General features: G+C 34.5%; 2 protein-coding genes across 5 annotated transcripts in view; one reads left to right on the top strand and one right to left on the bottom strand.

The window, feature by feature from the left end:
• CENPP (centromere protein P) overlaps positions 1-24,637 on the top strand; it is a 160,213-nt gene that overhangs the window by 97,574 nt on the left and 38,002 nt on the right. The gene's annotated exons all lie outside the window — the stretch shown is intronic.
• ECM2 (extracellular matrix protein 2) lies at positions 1,589-23,642 on the bottom strand. Of its 2 annotated transcripts, none has more exons than XM_049826824.1 (11): positions 23,625-23,642; positions 22,683-22,762; positions 18,928-19,247; positions 13,702-13,890; positions 11,888-12,361; positions 11,448-11,563; positions 9,659-9,794; positions 8,194-8,351; positions 6,324-6,463; positions 4,865-5,191; positions 1,589-4,093 (listed from the first exon to the last, which is right to left on the bottom strand). In XM_049826824.1, the coding sequence occupies exons 3-11, from the start codon at positions 19,220-19,222 to the stop codon at positions 3,889-3,891; spliced, it is 2,040 nt and encodes a 679-aa protein (XP_049682781.1). In that variant the 5' UTR covers positions 19,223-19,247; positions 22,683-22,762; positions 23,625-23,642; the 3' UTR covers positions 1,589-3,888. The 2 variants fall into 2 exon arrangements, with proteins under 2 accessions (XP_049682781.1, XP_049682780.1); XM_049826823.1 differs by lacking the exon at positions 23,625-23,642 and adding an exon at positions 23,508-23,581.

The following is a 24,637-nucleotide window of genomic DNA, read 5'->3' as shown; positions in this document are numbered from 1 at the left end:
TTACTAATTTTAAAGTATCTTCCCCTCTCATGTTTCAACATTTACATTACATCCTTGTATTTAGATATATTTACCTTACATTTGTCTCTGGCTGGGTTACTAAGAAAATTTTATTCAGATTTTTGCCCTACTCTAAATAGTTTCCTCTCTGAAATGGTGAAAAAAATTCTAATGGGACATCTTTGCTGTCTTAGCAACTTGCAGCTTGTTCTCTCTTGAATTTATCTGTGAATACAAATTACAGTTACATCTGCATCTGGAGAACAGGGGTAATGAGAGTACTTCTGTGCATCTACCCAAATCCGATTGTTTGTTAGAATTGTTACTTGATTGACTTAACAGTTTTCTTCCTCAAACCGCATTCTCGTCAGGGACTTGCTGATTTGCATACAGCGAGTTTCTGCGGGCAGTGATTATTCCACCTATCCAGGAATAATGTGAAGGCTTTCCCAGTATACCTCAATTGAGCTTCTTGTCAGATTAAAAGATCAAGTGGTGCCTACTTCAGTAAGACTTAGGAAGTTTTCAAAGGACCAGTATTACCAAGGTTCAAACAGGTTATTTCAACAAGTTATTTCAAGCTTTTTATTCCACAAGAATATCTAATGGCTATTACAGGGTTTGGTCCATGCTATTTCATAAAACTTCTGAGTCTGATAATACTTTAGCAGAACTATATTCCATTCTCTATCTGATTACCTTCTTGAAGTATATTAATTTCCAATGTAAGCCTGCAAAAAATTAATTATTTGCTCGAATATATTTTAGAGAATAAACAGTAAATGCAGGGGGGTTGTGTTGAGCTATCCTTGCATATCTTAATCCTACTGGTGGCTAAAGATTCTGAATTTGTTCCCATATTTTTCTTGACCAAGAATGGTCAGGTCACATCTCTATGTCTTACTGTCACAAGCTGTAAAATGGTGGTAATCCCATTTACTTTGTTTACAAAATCCCGTGAGGCTTACTGTTTAAAAGTAGTGGGATTTTTTTATAATAAAGTCCATTTCGCTTCCAATGTAGTTGGCAATTTTGAAGAGTGAACAGACTTAAGCTGCTTACATTTGACATATGGAAATGCTATCCAAGTTTAATTGCCCATATATTTAAGTGAGTAAGCATCCGTTTGTTGCATACCCTTCATCCCTTGGCTTCTCCTTCTTGGTCTTCTGCCTCTGCTACTGTTGTGTTCTGGTTCCAAAATTTTTTTCCTTCAGTTTCTCTGTTTCACTACTGTGGCAGTATATTTGCACCGTAACTTTAGGTCATGTTATGTTATTAAGTGCTTCTTGTAGGAAAAACTTATGACAGCTTACTTTCAGGCAAGCTTGATACTCATGTTATTAAATAACCAAAGGAAAAATCTTAGACAAATTACTTGCATAAAATTCAATTCTATGATGTCTTAAAAGTGAAAAAGCACATATTGGAGAAAAAAATATGTTAATGATAGCAATAAATCTTTAGTCATCTGTATTTTAGCAGTGTTATCCAGTGGAGATTTTCTAGTAAGTCTTATCAGTCTGAATGTTTTGATAGGAAAAGTATTCTATTTAAATGAAAATAATTGCAACAATATGTGGTGTTTTGCTTAGATTTATTGTAAGAATGCATAAAATGGTGTAATACAGCAGCTTGTTTACCTGGAAATCCCTCCTTGGGTCAATCTGTGTATTCAAAATGCTTAGTAAAGCTTCTGAAAGCACTGCTTAGCAGTGTTGCAAAGTAAATCTGAAGTTATTTAGCAATAGACTAAAAGTATTCATTTTAATAATTTAGGGGTTTTAGTCTGTCAAAGCAGTAGTTTGGGAACTTAATGGTGTTTTGCAAGGACAAAGGAATATTAGCCAAAGTGAAAGGAAAGAAAGAATCAAATGTTGAAAGTGCGCAAGCAATGAAATCAAACCACCTAAAACAGAACACTGCATGTAAAAACTCAGCCTGTTGATTTCACCATGCTTTGTCAAACTTAGCAAATCAGTAAGGTATGACATCTGACCATACTTTACCAAACAAAATATCCAAAGCAATCTTTTTACAGAAATCCACATATCTTAGGATTTTTTCTTAGAAGAAACGCAGTAGGTTTCAACACACTGCAGATGAAGTACCATTGTGTCTAGCAGGTAATAGTTTATTTGAGTAAGAGAGAACTTTGAGATAGAACAATGTGATCTTGTTTTTATCATGATTGTATAGCTTCAAAGAAAATAAAACTCAGGTGTTCATATATGCTGTCTATAATATGCTAAAAAAGGTGTTTGGAGATCCTTCACTGTTAAATGTTGCGTGAACGGTATGCTTATGCTGATTATATGACATGTCTGTTGGCAGTAGATTGGGATGTGTGGGAAATGCATAGTGAAACCTCCACTTCCAGAGTGAGGGCAATAAAATTACAGTTCAGTAGTTAATATGTGTCCTTAGAAGTTTTATGATGTGCAGTTGCTTACAGCTTTTATATGCCTTCAGAAAAGTCAATCCCTGTATTAAGCCATTTCATCCTTTGTTGCGATCCATTCTGAAGAAGAAATTATTAGACAGCATACCTATAGTACTGAAGAAAACAGAGTACTATTATTTTTTTTAATGCCTCACAGAATAGCCCAGGATAAAGTAGAAAGTAGTTGTGTGAAGAATAATGACTTGCCAGTCATCTGTAACCATTTCCTACCACCAGCCTACTCTTTTAAGAAAGGATTGTAGAATTTAAGAAATATGAAAGGTGTTAGAATTACTTTGAATTTTTATTGAAATTGTTCTTTAAAATAAAAATATTAACTATTTCTTATCAAATTTTTGGCCACTTTCTCTAAAGAATATAATGTTAAAATCCAGAGTGGAATATTAAAAATGCTTTGTTTCTTTGAACTCAGACATTAAAAAGAAACTTCAAGAGACTGAATTCCTTTCTAGGGAAAGAGATATATTTGTAAACACTTACTGTTATATACCTAAGTAGACATTCATATCAGATGTATTACTGAAACTGCTTTATCCACACTGTCTCTGAAGTGGTGATTTATGACTATGTAGAAGTTTTCAAATAACTACTGATAACTACTAACCTAATATTTAAAAGTTTTGTGAAAGTCTGATTTGTCCCCTAAATGGGCAACATGATCCTGATCCTCTACAGTATAAAAATCTAGCAAACTAACTATTCATTGTACCAATGAATGGGATCTACTACTCTCTGAGTTTAAAAAAAAAAAAAAAATTCAAATACACTTTGTTTCAAAAAAAAAAAAACCCATCCACATAGAAATTAATTGCTCGTTCCTCGAACTCATCCAAATCCGTGTTTGAATACAGGAAGTTTTCAGGGTTATCTAAAACAAACAATTTAACATTTTTGTTCTTGACATTTCAGTTAGAATAAAGTTTATCACTGCAAAATGTTTGGTAGAAAATCCAGTACCACATATGTCTTAAGAAATTTGATTCTTGCACTGCTAGAATGTTCATAGCTGAAGGACTTTTGTTTGTATCATTTTTAAAGCTGATGGTACCATTTAAAATGTTTTAAATTCAGTTAATCAAATAAGCCAGGACCAAGTTGAGGGTTCAGTTATATTCGTTTCTAAAATTGATCTTATGGAGGTGTATCTGGGGGCACAGCTTGATCTATTGTGTATAAGTAGAATTTCTGTCAATAGAAATAAACATTTATGACATAATCTTGAGCTTCTATTTTTACAATTAATGTTTTTATAGTGAAATGATATTAAGAAATACACTACTACCTTACTTCAGTATATAATATACTGTATCTTATTTAGAGTAGTAAGAAGGGTTTAAATCGGAAATAAGCAGACCTGTTAGTAGCAGAAAATAAATAAAGCTGTGTTTCTAGAGATAGGGGTTGCAATGCAAAAAGTTGGGTGTTTATTTGATGATCTGTGGTTTAAGAACAACACTGCAATAGGATCTTATGCATGAAAATGCATGTGGTGATAGCTGTCTTGTATTGATATAGTTATTTTCAAGATGAACATGCTCCAAGCGTGACTCTTCATTCTCCTCTTCACTGCTCTCATGAACATCATCATCATTGACACGAGTCCTGCAGATGCGTTCTGGAGGGACCGTCCTGTGACATTGTGGAAGGAATTATATTTTAATTATTCAAGATAACTCATAACTTCATAATTTATTTTAGAGATGCTGTTTATGTAGGGATTTGAAAATGTTAACTTAATCAGTACATTAAATTTTCCCAATAATATATTTTTTGAGGACTTTTGCAAGTCATTTTTCAAATTCTCGCCTTGCATTGTTTTCTCATTTCTATCATATACTTAGTTTTCCTGAGGAAAGTATTGCCACATGTTGCTGAATGAAAACTTTCTGTATAACACATGTAGTAAGATCCTCTGTCAATCATTACTTTGCTTTCTAAACCATACAGAGGAACCAGAGAGCATGCCTAACTTCACAAATGGTGCTGGCTGAAACCTGCTGAAAGGCGGCTTTCAGTGGCCACCAGCAGCTGATGACTCTGTCCAGTTATTTTGTAACCAGTTTGCAGGCTGGTCCAAGAGCAGAAAAAGCTGGTACTTTGCTGTGCCTATCAAATGCAGCTGCCCCAGCAGACATGTGGTCCAAGCAGTATTACAGATTAATTTCCTGGAGGGAACTGGTGCTCAGCATCTTTGTGACCATCTTCAAGAACTATAAGGAAGGGTGAAATCTCACTTTTCTGTTATCATATGCAGAAATACTGCAGTAGAAAACTCAGGATTTAGCTCCTCCTTCAGAATTTTTTTGGAAAGATTTACTTAAAAGTAAAAAGTTCTGCTTTAAGCATGTCTTGTGACATTTATTTTAATGCCGTTAATGTAACAAAGAACTTGGAAATTACCTTATTTTATTATTGTTCAGTCTTAAAAAACGTAACTTTCTCATTTCATCAATTCCAAATGGTACAGACTTTAATTCATTGTGATCCAAAAACAACTCTCTCAGAGAGTGATATGCTCCAAAAAACGATACTGGATCTATTCCATCATCTGTAAGTTTGTTAAAGGACAGGTAGAGATACTCCAGCCCTGGCTTCATGTGACCAAAGACATATCCTGGAATTCTTTCAATCTGATTTCCTATAAGTATCAGATGTAGTAAAGATTTTGGCAGGTAGGAGGGAACATGATATAACTTATTATACGAGAGATCAATTGACTCCAAGTTCCTGCATTTAAAGGAGAAAAAAAGGGGGGTGGTGAAAACATAGCTTACTGCGTTGTTAATGCTACATTCTATACAAAATAGTGCTTAACATGATTACAAGGAAACTAAATTTCAAAGGGAAATTTATTTCTGTTAATGGAACAGAATGCATTTTATGGAACATGGTCATGAGTAATTACTCTGGGAATAGAAAGAATTGAAGTCATTAATTATCAATCAAGCACAATGATTCTGTTGATGGTAAGAAATCTACAGTAATGAGTACAGAGAGAATGTTGAATGGGGGAAACCCAAGAGACTAATTTGTGATTGATAAGCATTGCTGAATTGCAGTGAATTACACTGGAAAACACATAATAAGCTTGGGACTTTAGTGGTTATCCCATTGACATGGATTTTTAAATTTTGTTCTAAAGCCCTTGAATTGTTTTGTGAATGGCTCCTTTAGAATCATTCCAATGTGCTTCACTCCCAGAGATGAGAGAAGCTGTTAGTACAGTGTGGTCGTTTTCAGATTAAGCAGTTTATAAATCAGGAAATCATCTTGATAGGACTGCTGCTGATATGCAAGGTACCTTACGTAGCTTAGCAAATAATTTACCAGAAGAATCAAAAGTAGTATCGTCTTTTGCTTCTTTCATTCTCATTGCTTCCTCTGCTTATATTCTACTTTCACACAATGTGGCTGCACAGTCTTCCCTTCATCTTACTTACTTTTATAATTTTTAATCCAATTGGAAATAAGGCTATGACAATATGAAATGATTTTTAAATTACCTTTGAGATAATTACATATTAATACCACATCATTGTATAATTTTATAGAATATTATTGATAATTGATGTTCATTTTTTTAATTGCATGGTCAGAAAGAATATTTAGACTTCTATGTTAAAATTGTACAGATTAGAGGCATAAGATCTTTTTATTTGAAAGCCAATTCTGAATACTTCCTAGATTATACAATTTAAGCAAGGGAGATTAAGACAAATTAGCTAAGGAAAACAAGCAAATCTAAAGAAAACTACAATTTCAACTTAAATGTAATGAAGCGCAAATATTTATTTCATTATCTGACTCACTAATAACGTAGAAAAATAAAATAATTATATTTTAAATTATTCCTACTTACTCTTGGTTTATCCAAGCCAAAGGTGCTATTCTGTGCTCTTCTAATTTGTTATGCTTTAGCACAATGACATTTATGTTTCTTGTATGGTTAAAGCAAATTTCTGACACTTCTTCAATTTGATTATTTTCAAGGTATAACTCCTGTAAGTGCATTTGGAAAGAAAATTTGTGAAAGCAAAATATGCTATTCTTTCCCATTGCAATTCAAAATGTAGCTATTACCTATTCTCCGTATTACCTGATATATCTGTTAATTTCTGAATCTGAATCAGAGTAATTTTGTATGTTGTGTGACTTTCAGAAACACAATTTTTCAAAGCAATTGTTTTGTTTTCTAATTTGTGAGGATACAGATGGCTTTGAAAGATTAAATAGAAAAAGAATTGTATCTTTCATCTTGTCTGAAAGTTGTACAGTGTGAAAGCATATAATGTGAGAGTGATGAGATTGACAAGAATTTGTTAATTTTTTTGTGTCTTGGAAAACTATTAGTAAAATATTAAGAGTCTTGCTTTCTTAATATTTTTGCTGGGCACTTGTGAGCTTCGAAACTTTCAAATTTGTAGGAATATAAAATGTTAATGTTTAACAAAACTTCATATTGTGAGTCTGCAATGTATTATAACTGCATGTTTTACATAGATTAAATTCCTGATAATGGCTTGTAATATAGGATAAATATGATGTGAAATAAAAATGGAGCAATGACTGAAATATATGTAGGACCCAAAATAGAATTTAGGGTCTGCAGGGGAAGGCTTTGGGAAAATAGAAAAGCAACTTTGTAGCCAGAAAATCATTGTTTGTGAATTTATTATGTGTCGGTTTAAAATTGAGTGTTCCCAAAACATGTAAAATGTAGAAAAACTTGCCAGGTGTTCACTGTTTCATCAAGGAGGGATGAAGTGGAAAAAAAAAAAAAAAAAAGAAAAAAATGTGACATATGAGTGAATGGGTAGTGGAGAACATTAAGCTGAAGTAAAGTTGCAGGCAGTAGCTGCAGAAGAAGCTAATGTTATAGAAGAGACATTGTTGGGTTTGCTCGATTTGGTTTTCTTTTTTTTTTTCTTTTTTTTTTTTTTTTCCCTCCTTGCATTTCAGATCATGGAAGATCCTAAGGATAAAAGGAAATAAATACAAGAATGCTGAAATGAGAAAGGACAAAAGGAAAGATAGAATGAAGAGAGATGGTGAAATTAATAGGTAGCAAGAATTACCTTTGAAGTAAAGACTGAGGTGAGCAGAGAATGAAACTAGACAGAGATTCAAATGGAGGAAGAAATTACCTTCCAGATAGCATCCCTCATTTGTAACACCAGGGAAACTGAGACTTAGACCAGCCAAAAAATGAAGAGGGTGGTTAGATATAAGCATCTCACTTTCAGACTAGACAATCTTGGTTCCTTTAGTCTTTCTTTATAAAACAGGTTTTCTAGATCTCTTACTGTTTTTGTTGCCATCTTGTGAACTTTACTCTGTGTGGTAACTCAAAGTGCACAGGTATTTGCGCTAAGACATTATCTCTATTAGGAATGTTATGTGAATGATGTGTAACTGAACAGACAGAAGTTGCAGGCTATACTATTTTGTGAGACAGAACTAGATAAATTCAGACTTAAAAGATACCTTTTGGGATGGAGTTGGTATTATAAGTAAACTTCTAGAAATAATGTTTAAGGAATAAAAAGTGGTAATATATCTGGAAACAAATTTATAAAATTTAAATATATCTGTACCTTATGATAGTAATGCAGTAAGTAAAAAAAAAAAAAGTCTGTTAAAATGTTTGGAAAAGTGAAGCTTTCTTGCTTGGGGTTGTGGTTTTGGGGGGGGGAGGGTGGGTTTGCCTTTTAGGTTTGTTTTGTTTTTACCTCAAGAGTGGCGGGAAGACCTTGTGGGATAATTCTAAATTTATTTCTTCCCAGTCGCAAATAAGAGAGACTTTTCAAAGGATAAAAGGCCAAAGGACTGACATTTGCTTCACTGAGTTTATTTCCTTCTAATTCCAGGGTGACCAAGTTCTTTAAATCTGGGGAGAAAAAGTTGGAATTTCTGTTAGTTAATGCCATTTCATATCTTGTTAAAATGCATGTTTAAAATTTAACCATCTTAAGCATTACTCAGATCGGTTCACAGCAATGAAGATATAGTGAAAGGATTTTCATTTATTATCTCATAATCATACAATTATATTTATTAGTTTGTAGAATTTTAGATATTGACTAGAGCTTTATTTATAGCTTCCTCTCCCACTTAGAAGGGAAAAGAAGGCAGCTGTAAGGCTTGTGGATAGTGCTACCATTTAGGCCTTATTACTTCATGGTTATGTGCAGATGATTTTTGGAATACTATGTGGGTGCTGACCTTTGTGCAGTTGCTGAATGATATCCATGGGTCTTCAGTCACCTACGTGATAATGGTTATGTTACTCTTTCTTCGGGCTCATATCTTCCTGCTCCCTGCTTTACTCATTTCATTTTACTCCTTTCAACCACCTACTGTCCCGTGTTGAGAACCCTTAATGGATTATACTGTTCTTCCTCAGTCATCCAAATGCAGGTCACAGAAGAAGCCAGTGTTCATCAATGTATGTAAGCAGGAAATACTGATTCATAATAATACGTTCCTCATTCACAAATAATCTAAGTAACTTTTTTTTTTACAGAAGCTTTTTATAGCTCCTTCTAACAGTGCAGTTTGATTTTAAACTAAAAGGCTCTTGCAGCCCTTGGCCGAAGTTTTCTCTGTCTTAGCTCAAGCATTTATATTGCGCCATAATGAGCTGTATCACTAAACTGATCCAGCTTAAATGGGGAGCCTTTTGGCAGGAGAGGAAAGGGAGCAAAAAAGTTAGTCATGTTGTAACATTGATGGTACCCCCCCTAATTTATTTTTTTTTGTATCAGCCCACATTTTGCTTGGCTAAAACAATCATGGTTAACTCCAATTCTTTTCTGCCTTATTTTTCATGCACATCAAATTCTATTTGCTTTCATGCAACTTAAAAAATAATTAATATAGTTTCATCACACATAAAGCGATCAGGTTGCGGGTCAGGAGAGTAGCTATCTTCAACATACTTCAAATCCATCTCTACTTAGTAACCTTAAATATAAGCTTCTTTGGGAGAGTAGTTGCATAAGTTGAGGAAGAAGGGAAAATGTAATTTTAAAAATCTTTGTCATGCAAATGTTTCAGCTTTTGTTGCCTTTTGAAAACATGGCACTTAAGCTAGCAATTATTTTTCAGGTTATATCCAGATGCATTTGGTTGAACATTCTTCTTTTCAAATTTATTTTAATCTTTTCATATGATCAATATTAGTTTTCTAAATACCTTGTAAGCCATCTTCATCAATGGCATGAAGGTGGTTGTCATTTATTTTTATTTCTTCCAAAGATGATGGCAATTCAGAGGGAATATGTACCAGCATATTTCCATCCAAATACAAACGTTTTAGCTTTTTCAGGATCTTAATCATAGGGGTGAAGAAGAGAACTTAGATTATCAAGGTGTAAAATATATGGTTAAACATATAGTGTAATCATAGTTAATGTTTTCTTAAACACATGTTTTTGTGAAGATTTTTAGTAGCAGTGCACTAATATCCAGTGTTTTGAATAAAAAAAAATTTTTTCTCCTATCAGTCTAATTGGTTTCTTTATGCTAAATATTAACAAAAGTGCCAGTTAATGTAATGTGCAACTGGAAGAGCTTGACTGAGCACATCAACTCTTCACACAGCCATCCTGCAGCTATCCAGTCATAACTATTTGTATTACTGCTACTGTCTTTGAGTCATGTAGGTATTACCTTACTACATTACTGCAGTATCTAGGAGTTCAAAGTACATACATTTATAGATTATGTGTTTATACTCTTAATTAGTGACCAAATTGATGGTTTTCTGTAGGTCAGCAAATTTACTTTACTCAAGCATAATGACAGCAACTTTTTCAGTGACCTAGGATTTTTGTGACTTCAGCCAGCTTAAAAAATTGGTATGAAAAAATTACCACAGCTTAACTTTGATAAATGCATATCAATAATCATGCAGTAGTGAGTATTTCTTAAAAAGGTGGAGTTGTTTTAGCAGTGGATCCACTGAAGCCTGCTTTCTTCCAGTTTTGTCTTAACTGCCTGGTGTGATACAAGCCTCGCTAAAATTTTTTTCACGGTTGAGACACCTTCCTGGTCTGTCTTTTCCATCCACTTTGATTTCATAGGAGTTTTAGGAACTGAAGTCCTTTGAAGTCAGCCACAGCTGTGCATGTTATCTGGAGGGAGGTGGTATACAGAAAGTCCTGCAAGAAGACTGATTGCATATGGCAGGAAACAAAATTAAAAACATGCTGTGATAATTCAATTTGTTGTTCATATGCTTTTTGTGTTCATCTTGCCTCAAAAAGCAAGGTCCTGATGCCTTACTTCTACACTTTAACTACTACCTGTATGTTCTTGCTTGCATCTGAAATTATTATGGGACTATTCTGCCTTCAATTGAGGTATACGTAGATGCACTTGAATAGCCTGTTACCATGTAAATTCCCCTTGCAAGAAAAAGACTGAATGTAGAAAGATTCTTGGACTGTTTTATGAGAAAGCTGTTCTTTTAGTAAGCAGCTATGCGTGAAAGTTTCTCATTAAAGATAGTCAACAATAAGAATACAGCTGATTACATGAACTGCTATTGAGTGGATTTTTATAGCAAGACCTGGCATAGGCAGATCTTTTGGGGAATTCAAGAGCATAAGCTTTGCAGAGCTAATGTAGTGAGTAAGATGATACGTAATTAACAAATATTGAGCTTGAGTATCCAGGTGTTGCTAATGGAATATGAGCCCTTCAATTCTGAAATCTCTCAACTGCAACTGGTAAAATATGAGAAAATTGGCTCTCTTATTGTTTAACATTTAATTCTTGGTGAATGCCGTCCAAAATCTCTAGATATTCTTGATTATGACAAGAGATTTCTTGAAATAGCCAGGTTTAACTGTATTGTAATAATAGAATGGTTACTTATACTAGGTGCAAACTGTTTTAGATCCATAGACTGAACAGCAGGAAAACGTTTCCTTTAAGCAAGAATTAATCATAGGATAGTAGAAAAGTTAGGCTTTCTTACTTTGAATGCTTGTGGACCTATGCCAGGAGAGGTAATGTTATTTTTGCTTAGATCAATCCATTCCAAATTAGGCATCCCGTTGAATGCTTCATCTGAGATAGTAGTGATACTATTTCCTAGGACAGAATTCAAGAAAATAGTTTGAGTTATGAATTACAGTATGCATCTGAGTTGTGTAGTATTGTACATGAAAAATATATTACAAAAATAGTTCTATTATGTACAGTAATTGTGTGTAGACATATTCATATTAGTATTTAAACACTAGTAAGCAAATCTAACACTTTTAATTCATTGATTTAGAAGCTTAGATGTAAAATTCATTCTAATACATTTTTATGACAAGGAACAACAAAGTGTAAACACTACTGTTGACTGCATTTGAGAATGGATGATGTTACTTCATAGGAAAAATCATGCAAAGTAGACCCATTATTTACCTGTAAGGTCTAGACTTGTTATATCTCGATCTGAGATCGGTGGTATTTGTGTAAGTTTGGCATTAATACAGCTTATTGTGGTGTCTGAGGTGGAACATCCAGATGGCAAAGGATGAGCTTCTATGGGTGGAACAGGAATTGGGAAATGAGATGGCATTCTGAAAGTACCATCATCTTCATATCGTATTTCTTCTTCTGCAGCTTCCTTTCTTGTGATAGGCTTCTTTTCTCTGTGATAGGCTTTATACTTCCGTCGATTTTTTTTGCCTTTCCTTTTTCTTTTCTTTTCATCCTTTTTATGACCCTCTTTCTCTTTAAACTCTACCACTTCTGTTCTAAGCAGTTCCTCTTTTTCAGTTTGAGTACGTGCTGATGACAATATATTGGTGTTGTCAACGTCATTGGGTTCTGGAGAATCACCAGACAACTCAGTCACATCATCCAGTGAGATAATACTTGAATCCAAAGAGGAGGCTAACAAGAGGCAATGAGAACAACAACAACAACAACAAAGTTGTCTGATAAGAGGATATGAAACTAAAGTTTTAGTAAAGACTGTTCCCCTCATATAGTAAAAATATGGTAACTATAGAAGAATAGTATCCCCCTTAGAATATTATTTGAAAGAATTAAAATATGATCTTATATTGCTGCTTGACAGAAGAGACATACTTTTACTGAGAAATGATTGACCCAACGGTACAGAACAGTATGATTCAATGCAACTCCAGGAAAAAAGGGAAAAAATCAATATAACCTTCCTTATCTTCCTTTTTGAACTAATACATTAGGGTTTTTGTGTTGATGGAGGCGTCTAAAGAGAAAAAGAATGTGTCTGGGAGTGAGAGGAAGGTAACTGAATAAAATTCACAAAGGTTAAGTCTTGTTCTCCTGTGCAGGCGACTGTCAGATGTAGAGATGGCTGCAGGTGGGGAGCTCACCAGGGAAATGTGTTAACTCAATTACCAGAATGCAGTTTTTACTCACATAACAGGGCAGTTCAAATAAAAGGAGTTTAATTGTTTCAATCAACATGACTTCTACAGTTAATTTCTGTGATGTCTTCACTCGGTACATTTCTGTGTGTCACATGTGCGCACACACAAGGCTAAACAATATTTTGCGGGAAGAGGAGGTTAAGTTCAGTACTTTGCAGACTTAGGGTATTGGGAGTGGTGGAAGGAGAACACATTTCATTTTTATCTTCTCCATTCCTTTTCTTTTTAAAGATACTGATTTTGTTTAAATTTTATGAAGAAACAAGATTGTAGTTCTGTTGTTCCTCTTGTAAGTTGACTATCTTCTCTCGATTTATATCAAATAGCTGCATGTTTTTTACACTCCTAAGAAAGATATACCAGTCTGTAAACTGTATCAAGTTTATTATGTATGTCTAATATATTAATAATGGCTAGTAGTTATTGATTGATCCTTTGGAAATGGAAGTCGGATATAAAACGTAACCAGATGTTCCTTCTTCATACATTTACCAAAATTTTGTAAAGGTGGGAGGGAAGAAACAGAAAGGGGAAAATAAAAAAAGAAATATAATTATCTTTACTATTGCTTACTTAACATCTTCTTTTCTTTAAATATTATATTAAACTCCTCTAACAGCCAGTGTACTCTAAGAAACTGAAGTCAACTTGAGTAGAAATTTTGAAGACCTGCTTTTATCATGTAGTTCAGAACTTGTTTTCTCTGTAAAAGGATAATGTGTACCTTGTAATCCTCGATATCATTAAACATAGTGCTTATGTTAGGTTTTGCATGAGTTAGTTTTAAAATAGTAAAAATAATATGGTGTACTGTACCAGTATCAGAACAAACTGGGCAGCATTCTCCTGCAGGTATAATAGTTTGGGGACATTTCAGGGGGTGGCACATGGTTGTATCACATATCACTTCTCCTTTTGAACAGAGACAGGTAATGCAGGGCTTGGGAGACCAGACGGCTTTATCATACATTATCATCCCATTAGCTGTGCACTGCCCCTTCTTTCCTAAGAAAAGAAAATAGAAAATTGGAGTTAAATAGCTTAAACTGAAATAAAACCAATAGTGTTTATTTAAAACTTTGGCAGGACGCATTACTATTTTTTCTCATTTTGAAAATATGTAAAATATACCCTATTCTAAGTATCTTATCATTATTCCTTATTTTTCATAGCTGTATTTTCTTCAGCTTATTAGTGGTTTCCAATCTCTATTTGGTTCTTGGCCTCTCAGCTGTGAAGGCAATCAAGGGGGAGGTACACAATTAATGTGTATGTAGCTGTTACCTGCTTACAGCTTCACAGTGAAAACTGAGTGCAGTTTCTCTGTCCCTCTAATTGTGTGCTCCCTCTGTTTCAGGCAGTTGTCATAATAGTTCATTTCCTAGCCAACTGGTGAAGACCCTTACCATCTTTGTCTTCTGGAAAAACTCTTGAATTATTCAAGTTCAGAGATAGTCCTAAAATAGGAAAATTAAATCTAGATGGTGAGTTTTTGAGGGTCTTTTGCATGGCAGCTCCTCTTTCCTCTCCACCCTTAGAAATGGAAAGCAGAAATCACAGATCTCAATGAAAGCTGTATGTAGATACAGTTGAGAAAGAAGCAAAAGTTTTCTTCATCACAATGGAGTTAAAATAAATCCATGCAGAGCTTGAAAATATTTTTTCCAGACCCTCTTCTATTTCTCTTTTGTGTGCTAGACATCTTTTCTAATATCTTGCACGTTAAATGAGAAAGTCTTGTTAAGCTGTGTGGAACTGTTAGGGTAACAATATTCACTTTATAGTGACTGTTCATAGGCTTAATGTAAGTAGTCCATTCTGTAATGACTGGTAAGATGACAAACATCTCCTCCTCCCTGTAACTTGCTTTATCTGAAAAAAACTCTTTGCTAGGAAAGTAGCAAGCTTGAACAACTTGTGCTATTAAATACCTCGTCTCCAAAGTTTTTGGACATGTATCTACAAAAAATTGAGATTTCCCCAGCTAAGGAAGAGAAGAAATGTAGGAGATATTTATTTTGTAAGCTATACTCAGATATTCAGTAGGCAAGTTGTTTGGAGAGCATAAAGACTTGGGAAAGAAACTATTCCAAGTCTCTCTTTCCTTCCAGTGATGGAGTCTACCTCAGCAAAGGTTTCCCTGGGCAGTTCTCATCCAGACACCAGGATAAACATTGCACTTTAGCATGACACTTTTTTTTTGGTCTTTTGAGAGAAGGAAAGCCAAGGTTGAGATTCTTCATCCCATGTAAATCTTTTCCTATTTTTGAGTGTACCTCTAAATCTGGTGAGAATCTCAACTCCCTACACACCTGCCTTTTCCTCTTTCTAATTATTGTAAGAATGCATTGCTGAAGTATTCGTTTCAAGCTGAAAACCCATTTCTAAGTTACTTTGTACTTTCCTGTGTATAAATAATTAAAAAAAGATTTTCCTCTTTTCCTATTTGGTTTGACTTCCTCCTTCAGATGAAGATTGTCTAACAGAGTGGAAAAACCTTATCTCAACTGAATTTACATGCAAGAGACTTTTGTTTATGATAGACAAATTGTCTTTGGAGGGATTGTTTGCAGGGTTTGTTTTCCCACACTCCGCCCGGGTCCATGCTTGGTTGTTCAGTTTTAAAGGGAATAGTATTCAGGATAGTCTCTAAATATCCTGATGAGACTGTTGTAAATATTTGGTTTGAAATGTCTCAGGAATTAATATTTGACTCAAAGTCAGGCATTCTGCAAAATCCTTTAAGGCAGTCCTCTCAGCTTCATAACAAAGGTATTCCTTTGCCCTTCTATTTAAAGACCATTGGATACGAACCTATTTTCTAGAATAAAAATCAGTTATCAGAATCATCCTGTTTGGATGCTCCTCTATGTTCCTTACATTTTAAAAAAATGCTCTTTTGATTTAAGTTACTCTCGCGATCGAAAGGGGGAGAAATTAATTTGTTGAACAGTTGCATCTTTATTTTTCAGAGGTCCAGGATATGTATGCATCATTTCAGCTGCATAAAGTTGTGCTCTAATCAACTCAAACCATGTTAACTGAAGAAGGAGATGAGTTAGCCCAGGCCAAATGTTAGTTGGCTATAAGTCCCTTGTCATTCTACCCAGGTATCTGTAACACAGCTGTTTGCTGGATGCTGACTTCTGGTTTTTATATGCTTGCCAGGAAGCCACAATATTTCTTTTAAATAATCTCCAAAGGAAACACAAAAAGGACACTGCACTTTCTCATGTTAAACAATAAAATGTCAGCTGTTCCAGAGGAACATATCTGGCTTGAGATGGAAATTCTTTGGTGCTTCCTTAAATTCTTTATTTTGTTTTAGCTACTAGACTGGATCTGAAGTTGGTGCAAATCTTGTCTGAATAAGCGTAAAGATATGGGTTATCAGGCCTTGCCCTCTGCAGACTTCTTTAACAAATTATCTTGTTTTCTGTGTATGTGAGAGTTACTTAAAAAGACAGGACAAACGTGTGTGTGCAAAGGCAAAGAGGTAACCTTTCATTGCGTTGCAGAACTGCTATTTGGCACTTTGTTGGAATTCACATAACCCTTCTGAAACAGAGTAAAGACTGCGTTGAGATGGTCCTTAAACTTCCTATCCACTGAATAACTTTAGTATGGGTATGAGCAGGGAGAAGTGAGGTTTAAGAGATATTAGAAATAGTGCAACAGTGTACATCCTATTCTGCACTGCTTAATGGGCAGACTGTGGTCTGTAAAGGACAAACAACTTCAAATTACCTTATGTTGTGGTTTGATTTAATTTAAATGGTTCACATGATTTTTATATGGAGGAAGGAGATACATCTGGTTACTGTTAAACTGCTATTTAACTGTTAATTTTCATCCTGCATATGTTATCTGTAAATTTTTTTTAGGCTACTAAGAGCAAAGTAGCTAGGAGAATGAAAATTAAGTTTTGGATTGCATTTTCTGCTGTTCCGAAGCATGATTAATAATAGTGTTCTATTATTTAATAGGCTCTGTTTTTTCCAAATCTGACATTAACTTGAAAAAATTTTGAACTTTAAAAGCTAGACTAAAAAATACCTTGTGGTTGAAGTCTTTGGCAGATGAGCACAGGACTTTTAACCTTTGGAAATATGGTGTAAATTCAGCATGAAGTTCCAAATAAAATGAGTTCAGTGGTTTTAGCTCAGCTTTTGGATGTAAGTCCAGATAGAAAGAAACAAATGGGGTGGGAGGGGGGGGAAGAACCATGCATTATTTCAGCATGACTGATGGTCTCTGACAGAGAGACTGGAATATCTTACATGAAGTGTATGCTGTTTATGTGGTATTTTCCTCTGTTTAATTTTAAAAATATTTTTAAATTAAAGGTTTGACATCAGTGGTATGTATTATAAGAGTAACATTGTAGTACACACTAGAAATGCTACAATCAGGAGTTTTGCTAGTTTTCCCATTAAAACCCCTTACTTAAAAAAATATTTCATTTGAAATGGTTCAACCATTCTGAAAGTAAGGACTCACAACAAATAGTAATTGTTAAGAAAATGTGACTAAAATATGTTTTGCCATTTAAGTTGAGATCTGTTAACCTAGTGTTCGTGTCTCTTGTGTGACACACTAAAAGGCTTAACTTTTTGCTTATAAAAATAGATTATTATCATTTTATGTAGAATAGTGATAATCAGGGCACTCTTCCCCCCCCCCCCCCCCCCCATAAAATTGCATATGATAATTTTACTTATTGTGTGATCTCTTGGTGCCAGAAGGGAAGTATCTCTGTCTCTATATTTATTAGCTATAGAGTTGATATGACCCTGTATTGGTTCTTCACAACATCCCAGTGTCTTTTCTTCAACCTTTGAACCTCTTTCTATGAAAAGAAATGAAGTGTTATAACTTCTCAGTAATTTTCAGTTGATTGATAACTGGGGTTTCAAACCTGAAAAATACTGATAGTAGTATTCAGAAGTTCTTATCTTCAGAATGGATGTCTGATTTTTAGACTCGGGAATCTTAATTTCCCATTTTGTGAGTCCTAATTTCCCATTTGTGATGTTGAACATAATATCACAACCATCCTAGAGCAAGAGTTCACTCTTCCTTTACTGCACTAAGGACCGAAGAGACACTTAACAACTATCCGTTCTCAATCCCTGTCTAGTCTTGTATTCTTTGAGACTGTAGAAAAGCCTGTTACGGTTACCAAAGCAGGTGTCAGTAAAGATCAATGAAATTACGCTTTTTGTTTGTTTTTTTTCTTAAGACATCAAATCCTCTACCCTACATCTCCTTCAGAAACCATAAAATACATATTAGTGCAGCAATGTGAAAAACTCTAGATCACCAAAAAGGCAAGTTTTAAATAAATCATACTATTGAACTTCTTTTAAATAATTCCAGGTTCTCGATATTGGTGGAGCATAAGAGTGATCTTGTGTTGAACGAGTGTTGTTTTTCTCTCTTAGCTTAGTTTTCCATCATAAGGGTCTTGTTTGTAATGTAAGTTTCATATTGCAACTATTACTGTGTGTCATTAATTTATTTACAAAATAATTATTCATTAAATAGTGTGTGTAATAATTTGAATGCTGCTTTTCAAAAATACAACAACAAACAAAGAACTTAAATCTATTTTAAATAACACTGGTGTTATTGGTGTTAGGGCCTTAGTGAAATGCTAATTGGCTTACATATATTGAGCAACAGATTCTTCAAAATGGCCTTCAAACTTGCCACACATTTGAAGTTATGAAAATATCCCAACAAAATTCGTATTACTTAAGATGAAATGAGAATGCAGAAAAATTGCCAAAAATGTTACTGTTACCTGGCAAAGCAAGATTTTTTGTAAGGCTTAAGCATAGATAATTAAAAAGCTTCATATGCTAGCCAAAAAGTAATTATAAAAGGCAACAAAAGTAGGTTAACAAAAAGGTAATCGAGTTTTATTTCGGTATGTGTTGCAAGCAGAGCTAAAATAAAGCTTTCATGAGTTTAGATTTTTCATTTGAAATGAAGAGAAAAATTGTCCCACTCTCAGTAGTAGAGGGGCTTTATTCTTACCTGGTAAGACACTGTAACTAGATTCATGTCCACCCAAACCTATGAGAGAGTCAAATACACCCATAACACTGTCATCAATGTTAATAAGAGGTATGCTGGGTACTACAGCAACAGGAGCTGGAAGCTTCATCCTTGGCTGTCTTGGGGACCTGTGCCCTGCTGAGGAGCTCCTTCTCAATCCTCTGTAGCGCATTCTTCTCCTTTGCCTCCTGAGAAGTGCACTAGTTTCATTTCGAGAAAAATCAATGCACAGAGAGACAAGCAGGAAATAATAGACTAATGATGTAGCCTGCATGTTTTTGTGTGTCTTGGAAAGTATCCTGGAATGGGAAAAAAAGAGGAAAATTAGATACCTAGACAGCTTTTAGAATTATGTCAGTCATGGTGCACTGTTCAAAGCAGGTGGACCAATGCATGATAGGTCAATATAACCAAGCTTCCTCTTGGAATGAAATTGCGCTATGGGAGCTAAAGTAAGTAATTTTAGTTTTGTGGGTTTCTGCCCTTACGGGCAATAGTCAAATTCAAATAGGTGCTAGCTTTGTATTTGGGGTTGCATTTGAAGAGGTCGTTTAGATTTGCAGTGCCACCAGGCATTTGTAGGTTAGTAATTGTTCCCGCTTCCAGCAAGGGAGTTTTTGAGAGCTGTAATGTGTTTCTTCACTTTTTTGATTGCTAATGTTTCTCCCAGGTGGTTGTAACTCCTGAACATGGCAATGGCAAAGTAACAGAAAAACGCTCAATTCATTTCTGATATGCCACCCCAAATGCTTTTGGTTTGTCATTTCTGTGCAAGGTATTTTTCAACAGAGATGAAAAGAGATGTTGCTTTTGCTTCCGTTTCTAGCCATCCTCTTCTTTAGCAGAATCTTTCTGGTTCTGCAGTAGACATCTTTTGGAATTTTGATCACAATAGCACTCTTTGTGACATCCCACGTCTGCTTCTCTAGTGGAAGTTTTTATTAAGCATAGGTAGTCTAAAAAGGTTGATCTATAATGGGTTGTGTACTGCATTTACTTTCTAAGAAATTCAAAATGACTATATATCTTGAGACTTCTTATGCTTCTGACAGAAAAATTGCATTTACTGTCACCAATAGGTGGCATTCCAAAACAGAGCAGTCAAGATTCAGGAGTATGCATAGAAAGCATATCCAGCAATGGCTATACCAGTGTTGAGCTAAGACTATGCATGTCCAAAGTTATTAATAATTTGTCATAGATCTGCTGGCATAATTCTTTCATAAAGGAAATGCTCTTGTCCTGTGGTCTATTTTAACTGAGACGGTAGAGTCTGAAGACACTAGGATTCTTGCAATGTTGAGAATTAGTAAGAACTTGAGAGTAAGGGCACTTAGTCTTTGTGTCCAAGACAAGGCTTAGAGTATGTCCATGGTTTTTCTCTAAGGAAGTGTTGAGGGGATTAAAAACTGCGTTTTCTTGATGTTCATCAATCTGGCTTTATCTGTAGTCTTTCACTTTGGAGTTAGTCTTATTATAGTTACTTGTATAAATACAGGATAGTACTGTTTCAGTAACCAGAACTGTGGTTTTGCCTAAATCAGATTTTTTTAAAAAAGTTTGTGCATCTTGGTATTTTCTGATTTATATAATAGCTCAAGTTTTTGGTACAAGTTACCTAACTTTTCTTGAACATAAGGCATATGATTGATTGCATGTTTTTCATGCTTTCCACAGCACAATTGTCATAAATTTTATTCTCATGTTTTTAAATGGGAAGTTGGCAGTAAATAAGCTTATAACAGTATGCTTTTACTTCTTTCTGATATTGTAGTTTGTGTTCAACTATTTTAATTTAAAAATATTAAGGAAAATATAGATATTAATTTGCAGAATTTTGTTAAGCTAAGATAATGCTTTTATTTCCTTATAAAGGGAATTTGAGATGCAAGTGTCTCACACAAATCCACATAATGTCTCGTGTAATAACGGGGGTTTCAAATTAATCCAGATTTCAGTTTATTGCTTTCTACCCATTAGAAATCAGTTATTCCAAAATGCTATATAGACTTTGTACTGGCTTTTTATTTACGGAAATTACTGTTAGTTAACATATCAAAGAGATGCAGAAGCTTGTACTCTGCATTGATGATGTCTGTTCTTTTTAAGAAAGTACTTGTTTCTTAGTACCTCAGCTTGCAGGACAAATGACCTAATGTTTTTTGTTTCTGACTTACTTGCATGGTAATGACTGGCTATAAAATTACACAGTAAACTTCTGTTCCGCAAGTTTGAATGAAACACAAAAAGAGCCCTTAGGGAAAACTGAATATACAAAGAAACGCCTTGAACATGTGTATTCGTTCTGTTGAGTTAGTGACATCTTAATTATGGTCACATTTTTATAGTATACTCTATAATAACACCATAGCTATGTAGCTACAATGCTGCTACGTTTCTGCTTTCTCAACATTTAACCATTTCTTCCTGTGACCAGAGGCATATGATGGCATGACTGAAATACTTTTCCATTCTCTATGCATGTATTTTTAAAAGTCAGGAATAACATAGGGTGAATTACGTTACATTTACTGTATAAATGATGTCTCAGGGTTTTGCTGTTAACTTCAATATAGAAGTGAAACTTGTTTTCATAAAATGCATTATAATTACAAATTAAAAAAAACCAAAACCCGAACCAACAGAAAACAACCCCCCAATAATAGGTCTTTATAAAATAATCCTGTTCATATATGTGAGTTTATATGCTATATTTTCACACCAAGTTAACTTTTAAGTACTGAAAGCTTAATACTGCTACTTTCAACCAAATGGTGTTCCTTGCATGCAAAATACTGAGCTACATTTCTAAGTTTCATTCCTTGGCTTATAAAATAAATGCTGTCTCACATTTTATGGCCCAAATTGTGAATGTCATACAAGAAAAAGGCCTTAAATGCATTGGGCCTTTACTGCCCATGGCTTGAATCCTCAGATTATCTATCAGGAAGTTATATTTAGTATAGTGCCAGCGAACTTTTAATTTGGGGAAAATTCGACATATTAACTTCTATGACTTTCATATTAAATGATTACATATCAAACTAAAATTATAGGTAACTAATATAATGAAATTATTTTATCTTTGTGTCGCCAGATACTCTCAACATGGCTGCATTGCCATACCTTTTTTAATTTTACACATAAATGTTTAGATCATGCATAGTATGTGTAAGCATCTTTATTACCTTTACTTTTATCACATAATGTGTTCAGTAGTTTGTAGCTTTCAAAATGTTTATCTTCGGTAAGTTCAGTATCTGTCATTTTGCTATTATATTAATAGAAATAGTTTATTTTTAAATTACTGACCCTTTAGAAATACCAGAGTATCAGAATTTATTAAGTAATCTATCTTTATCTATTCAGTCTAAATTCAAACATATTTCTAAGATGTCAAGGTTATTTCTCATGACACACAGGGGTTAAAGCGATTTACAAAGATTTTTCACATACTATTCTTTAAATTTATTGCATAGAAATGAGTCACATTTAGCCATACCAGCAAAATTAATTGCACTTTCAGTTAGTTTAAGCGTGAAGTGTGTGGCAAACACTCATACCAAACAAAAAGCAGATCAAGTGGTATTGCATATTTTATCTAGAAAAGCGTTTATGTTCAGTATTGCTAAACATAGCTAGTATTATTTCATACATATTTGCAAAGTTAACATGTCGTTTAAGCCATTCAACACCATGCTTTAAGCAGTAATTTAAAATTTAAAACATTTTACCTTGTAATCTAACCTAACAGCAGATTCTGCTTGGTGTCATTTAGTCTCCAGTTGCAAATGAAACAAAATCACAGTGATATCTTTAAAACAAACAGAGAAACAGTAGGGATTGTTGAAACATGTTAGATGATTCCTTAGTTAAGTCTGAAATAGCTTCTTTCCCTGGGGACAAAGCGCTGTTCTGTTCTGTGTGCAGAGAATCAGCTAATACTGTTACTCGGAGAACTAAAAAAGCTCACTTAAGGAAAATGAAAAGCAGCACAATATGTTTGGTCCGTAGGCTGACAAGGCACAGCTGGAAATTCTCTTTCAGTACTGCAGTTGCATAAGGAACAGGAAAATGGAGTGTTTTCAAAAGACACAAAAAAATGTGTATTTTATTCAGTTCTGTTTTATGTATTTAGAAATTTAGTTTCCAGGTGGTGTGATTTTAATGTAGATTTATTATTTTATAGAGATAATACATTTTGGCAAACATAAACTTAATATAAAAACATTTATTAAAATCAGAACTTTTTTCTTCAATTCATATTTTCTTAATCCACTCCTGCCCTTGTCCCCTATAATCTATAAGCAGCAAACCTTTTTGCTGAAGTTTTAGCATGGAAAATTTTTTTGTCCATTTACAGCAATGATTTCACCACAAGTTGTAGCTTATGCATGGAAAATAAAATGACTGAAGCATTTTCCCTTCATTTTTTCGTGAGGCTAATTACATCCTGAAACATGATCCTGAAGCACAGCTATGCAGAAGCTGCAGTGAAGTTCGTAATCCAAATATGAGAACTGAGTGTGGGGGGGAGGGAGGGAATAATGGTACATTACCACACGTCCTTTGTATGCCAGCAGAGCCTTTTCCTTCATCCCCAGATACACCTTCTGCAGAGTCTCAGTGTTTGATGAGATGGTGAGTCTGCTAAGCTTCAGAAATGACAAATTTACCTGGTAGATGAAGTCGTCTGAGTTCTTCTGAGATTAAAAATTTGTTGTTTGCTTGAATTCATACTCTGAGGAACGTTTAGACAGATAGTCATGGAGTGGTATAACCATTGAGTTAACCATAATTGTTAGCCGGTATGTGGTGGAAAGATACTGGGAAAACACATTGTCTCTTAAAATAGTCATTCAGTTTCTACTGTGCTTTGCTTTGCAAAGTCAAAAGAAGAAATATTAAACTTTTTGCAGTTTATCTGGAGCTGTTTAAAAAGAATGGAGATAGTTATACTTCACAAATGGAGCTAGCATCTGAAACGAGATGACATGGTTCAGTACCTGGGCTAAAAACATTGATCTGTAAAGGGCAAGTTGAACAACAGGACAACAGTCCTTCTAGCAGAAGCGGGGGAAAGAATAGCAAAGTAGATAATCTTCCCATGGCTATGCATGTCAGGTAAATACTTTATGTATTTAAATGATGGTGTATTTCTTAGAGACAAAAATGACAGCATTCACTTCATTAAATATTTAAATGTGGTTTCTTACGCTTTTGGTCGCTGTCTCAGGATCATCTTCTGACAGCGTTCAGGCACACATCTCCAGAAAGCCTGCCTAGCTGGGACACAGACTTGCCTGCTAGTAGGCCAATAACATGGATCTGGCCAGCCTTTGCTCACATAAAGCTCTGGTTTAATGCATCTGCTTTGGATGTGACATCTCAAATCGCTGAATTCTAGTAAATCCTTAAACCTGGACTTTTTAGGTTATGCCATCTCTGTATTTTTTGAAAGCTCAACATCGTCCAGAGCAGCTTTCCAGAACCAAGTGGGACACCATCTTGTCTCCCCTGCTAGATCATACAGTGAAAATCCTACATCCTTTCAGCAGACTGAAGGTTCTCTTACAGTGTTATTGAATCAGTATATAGACTTCTCTAAAACAGACACTTTAGTGTGAGCAGTGGAGCTCAAAGGCTTGCTAATTTTAAGAACCTGAGATGATCTATTCACCTGTTATAT

Source organism: Accipiter gentilis, chromosome 23 (assembly GCF_929443795.1).
Source record: "Accipiter gentilis chromosome 23, bAccGen1.1, whole genome shotgun sequence".
Taxonomy (NCBI): domain Eukaryota; kingdom Metazoa; phylum Chordata; class Aves; order Accipitriformes; family Accipitridae; genus Astur; species Astur gentilis.
Note: the sequence above shows the minus strand (reverse complement) of the source record. Positions and strands in the feature narration are given on the sequence as shown.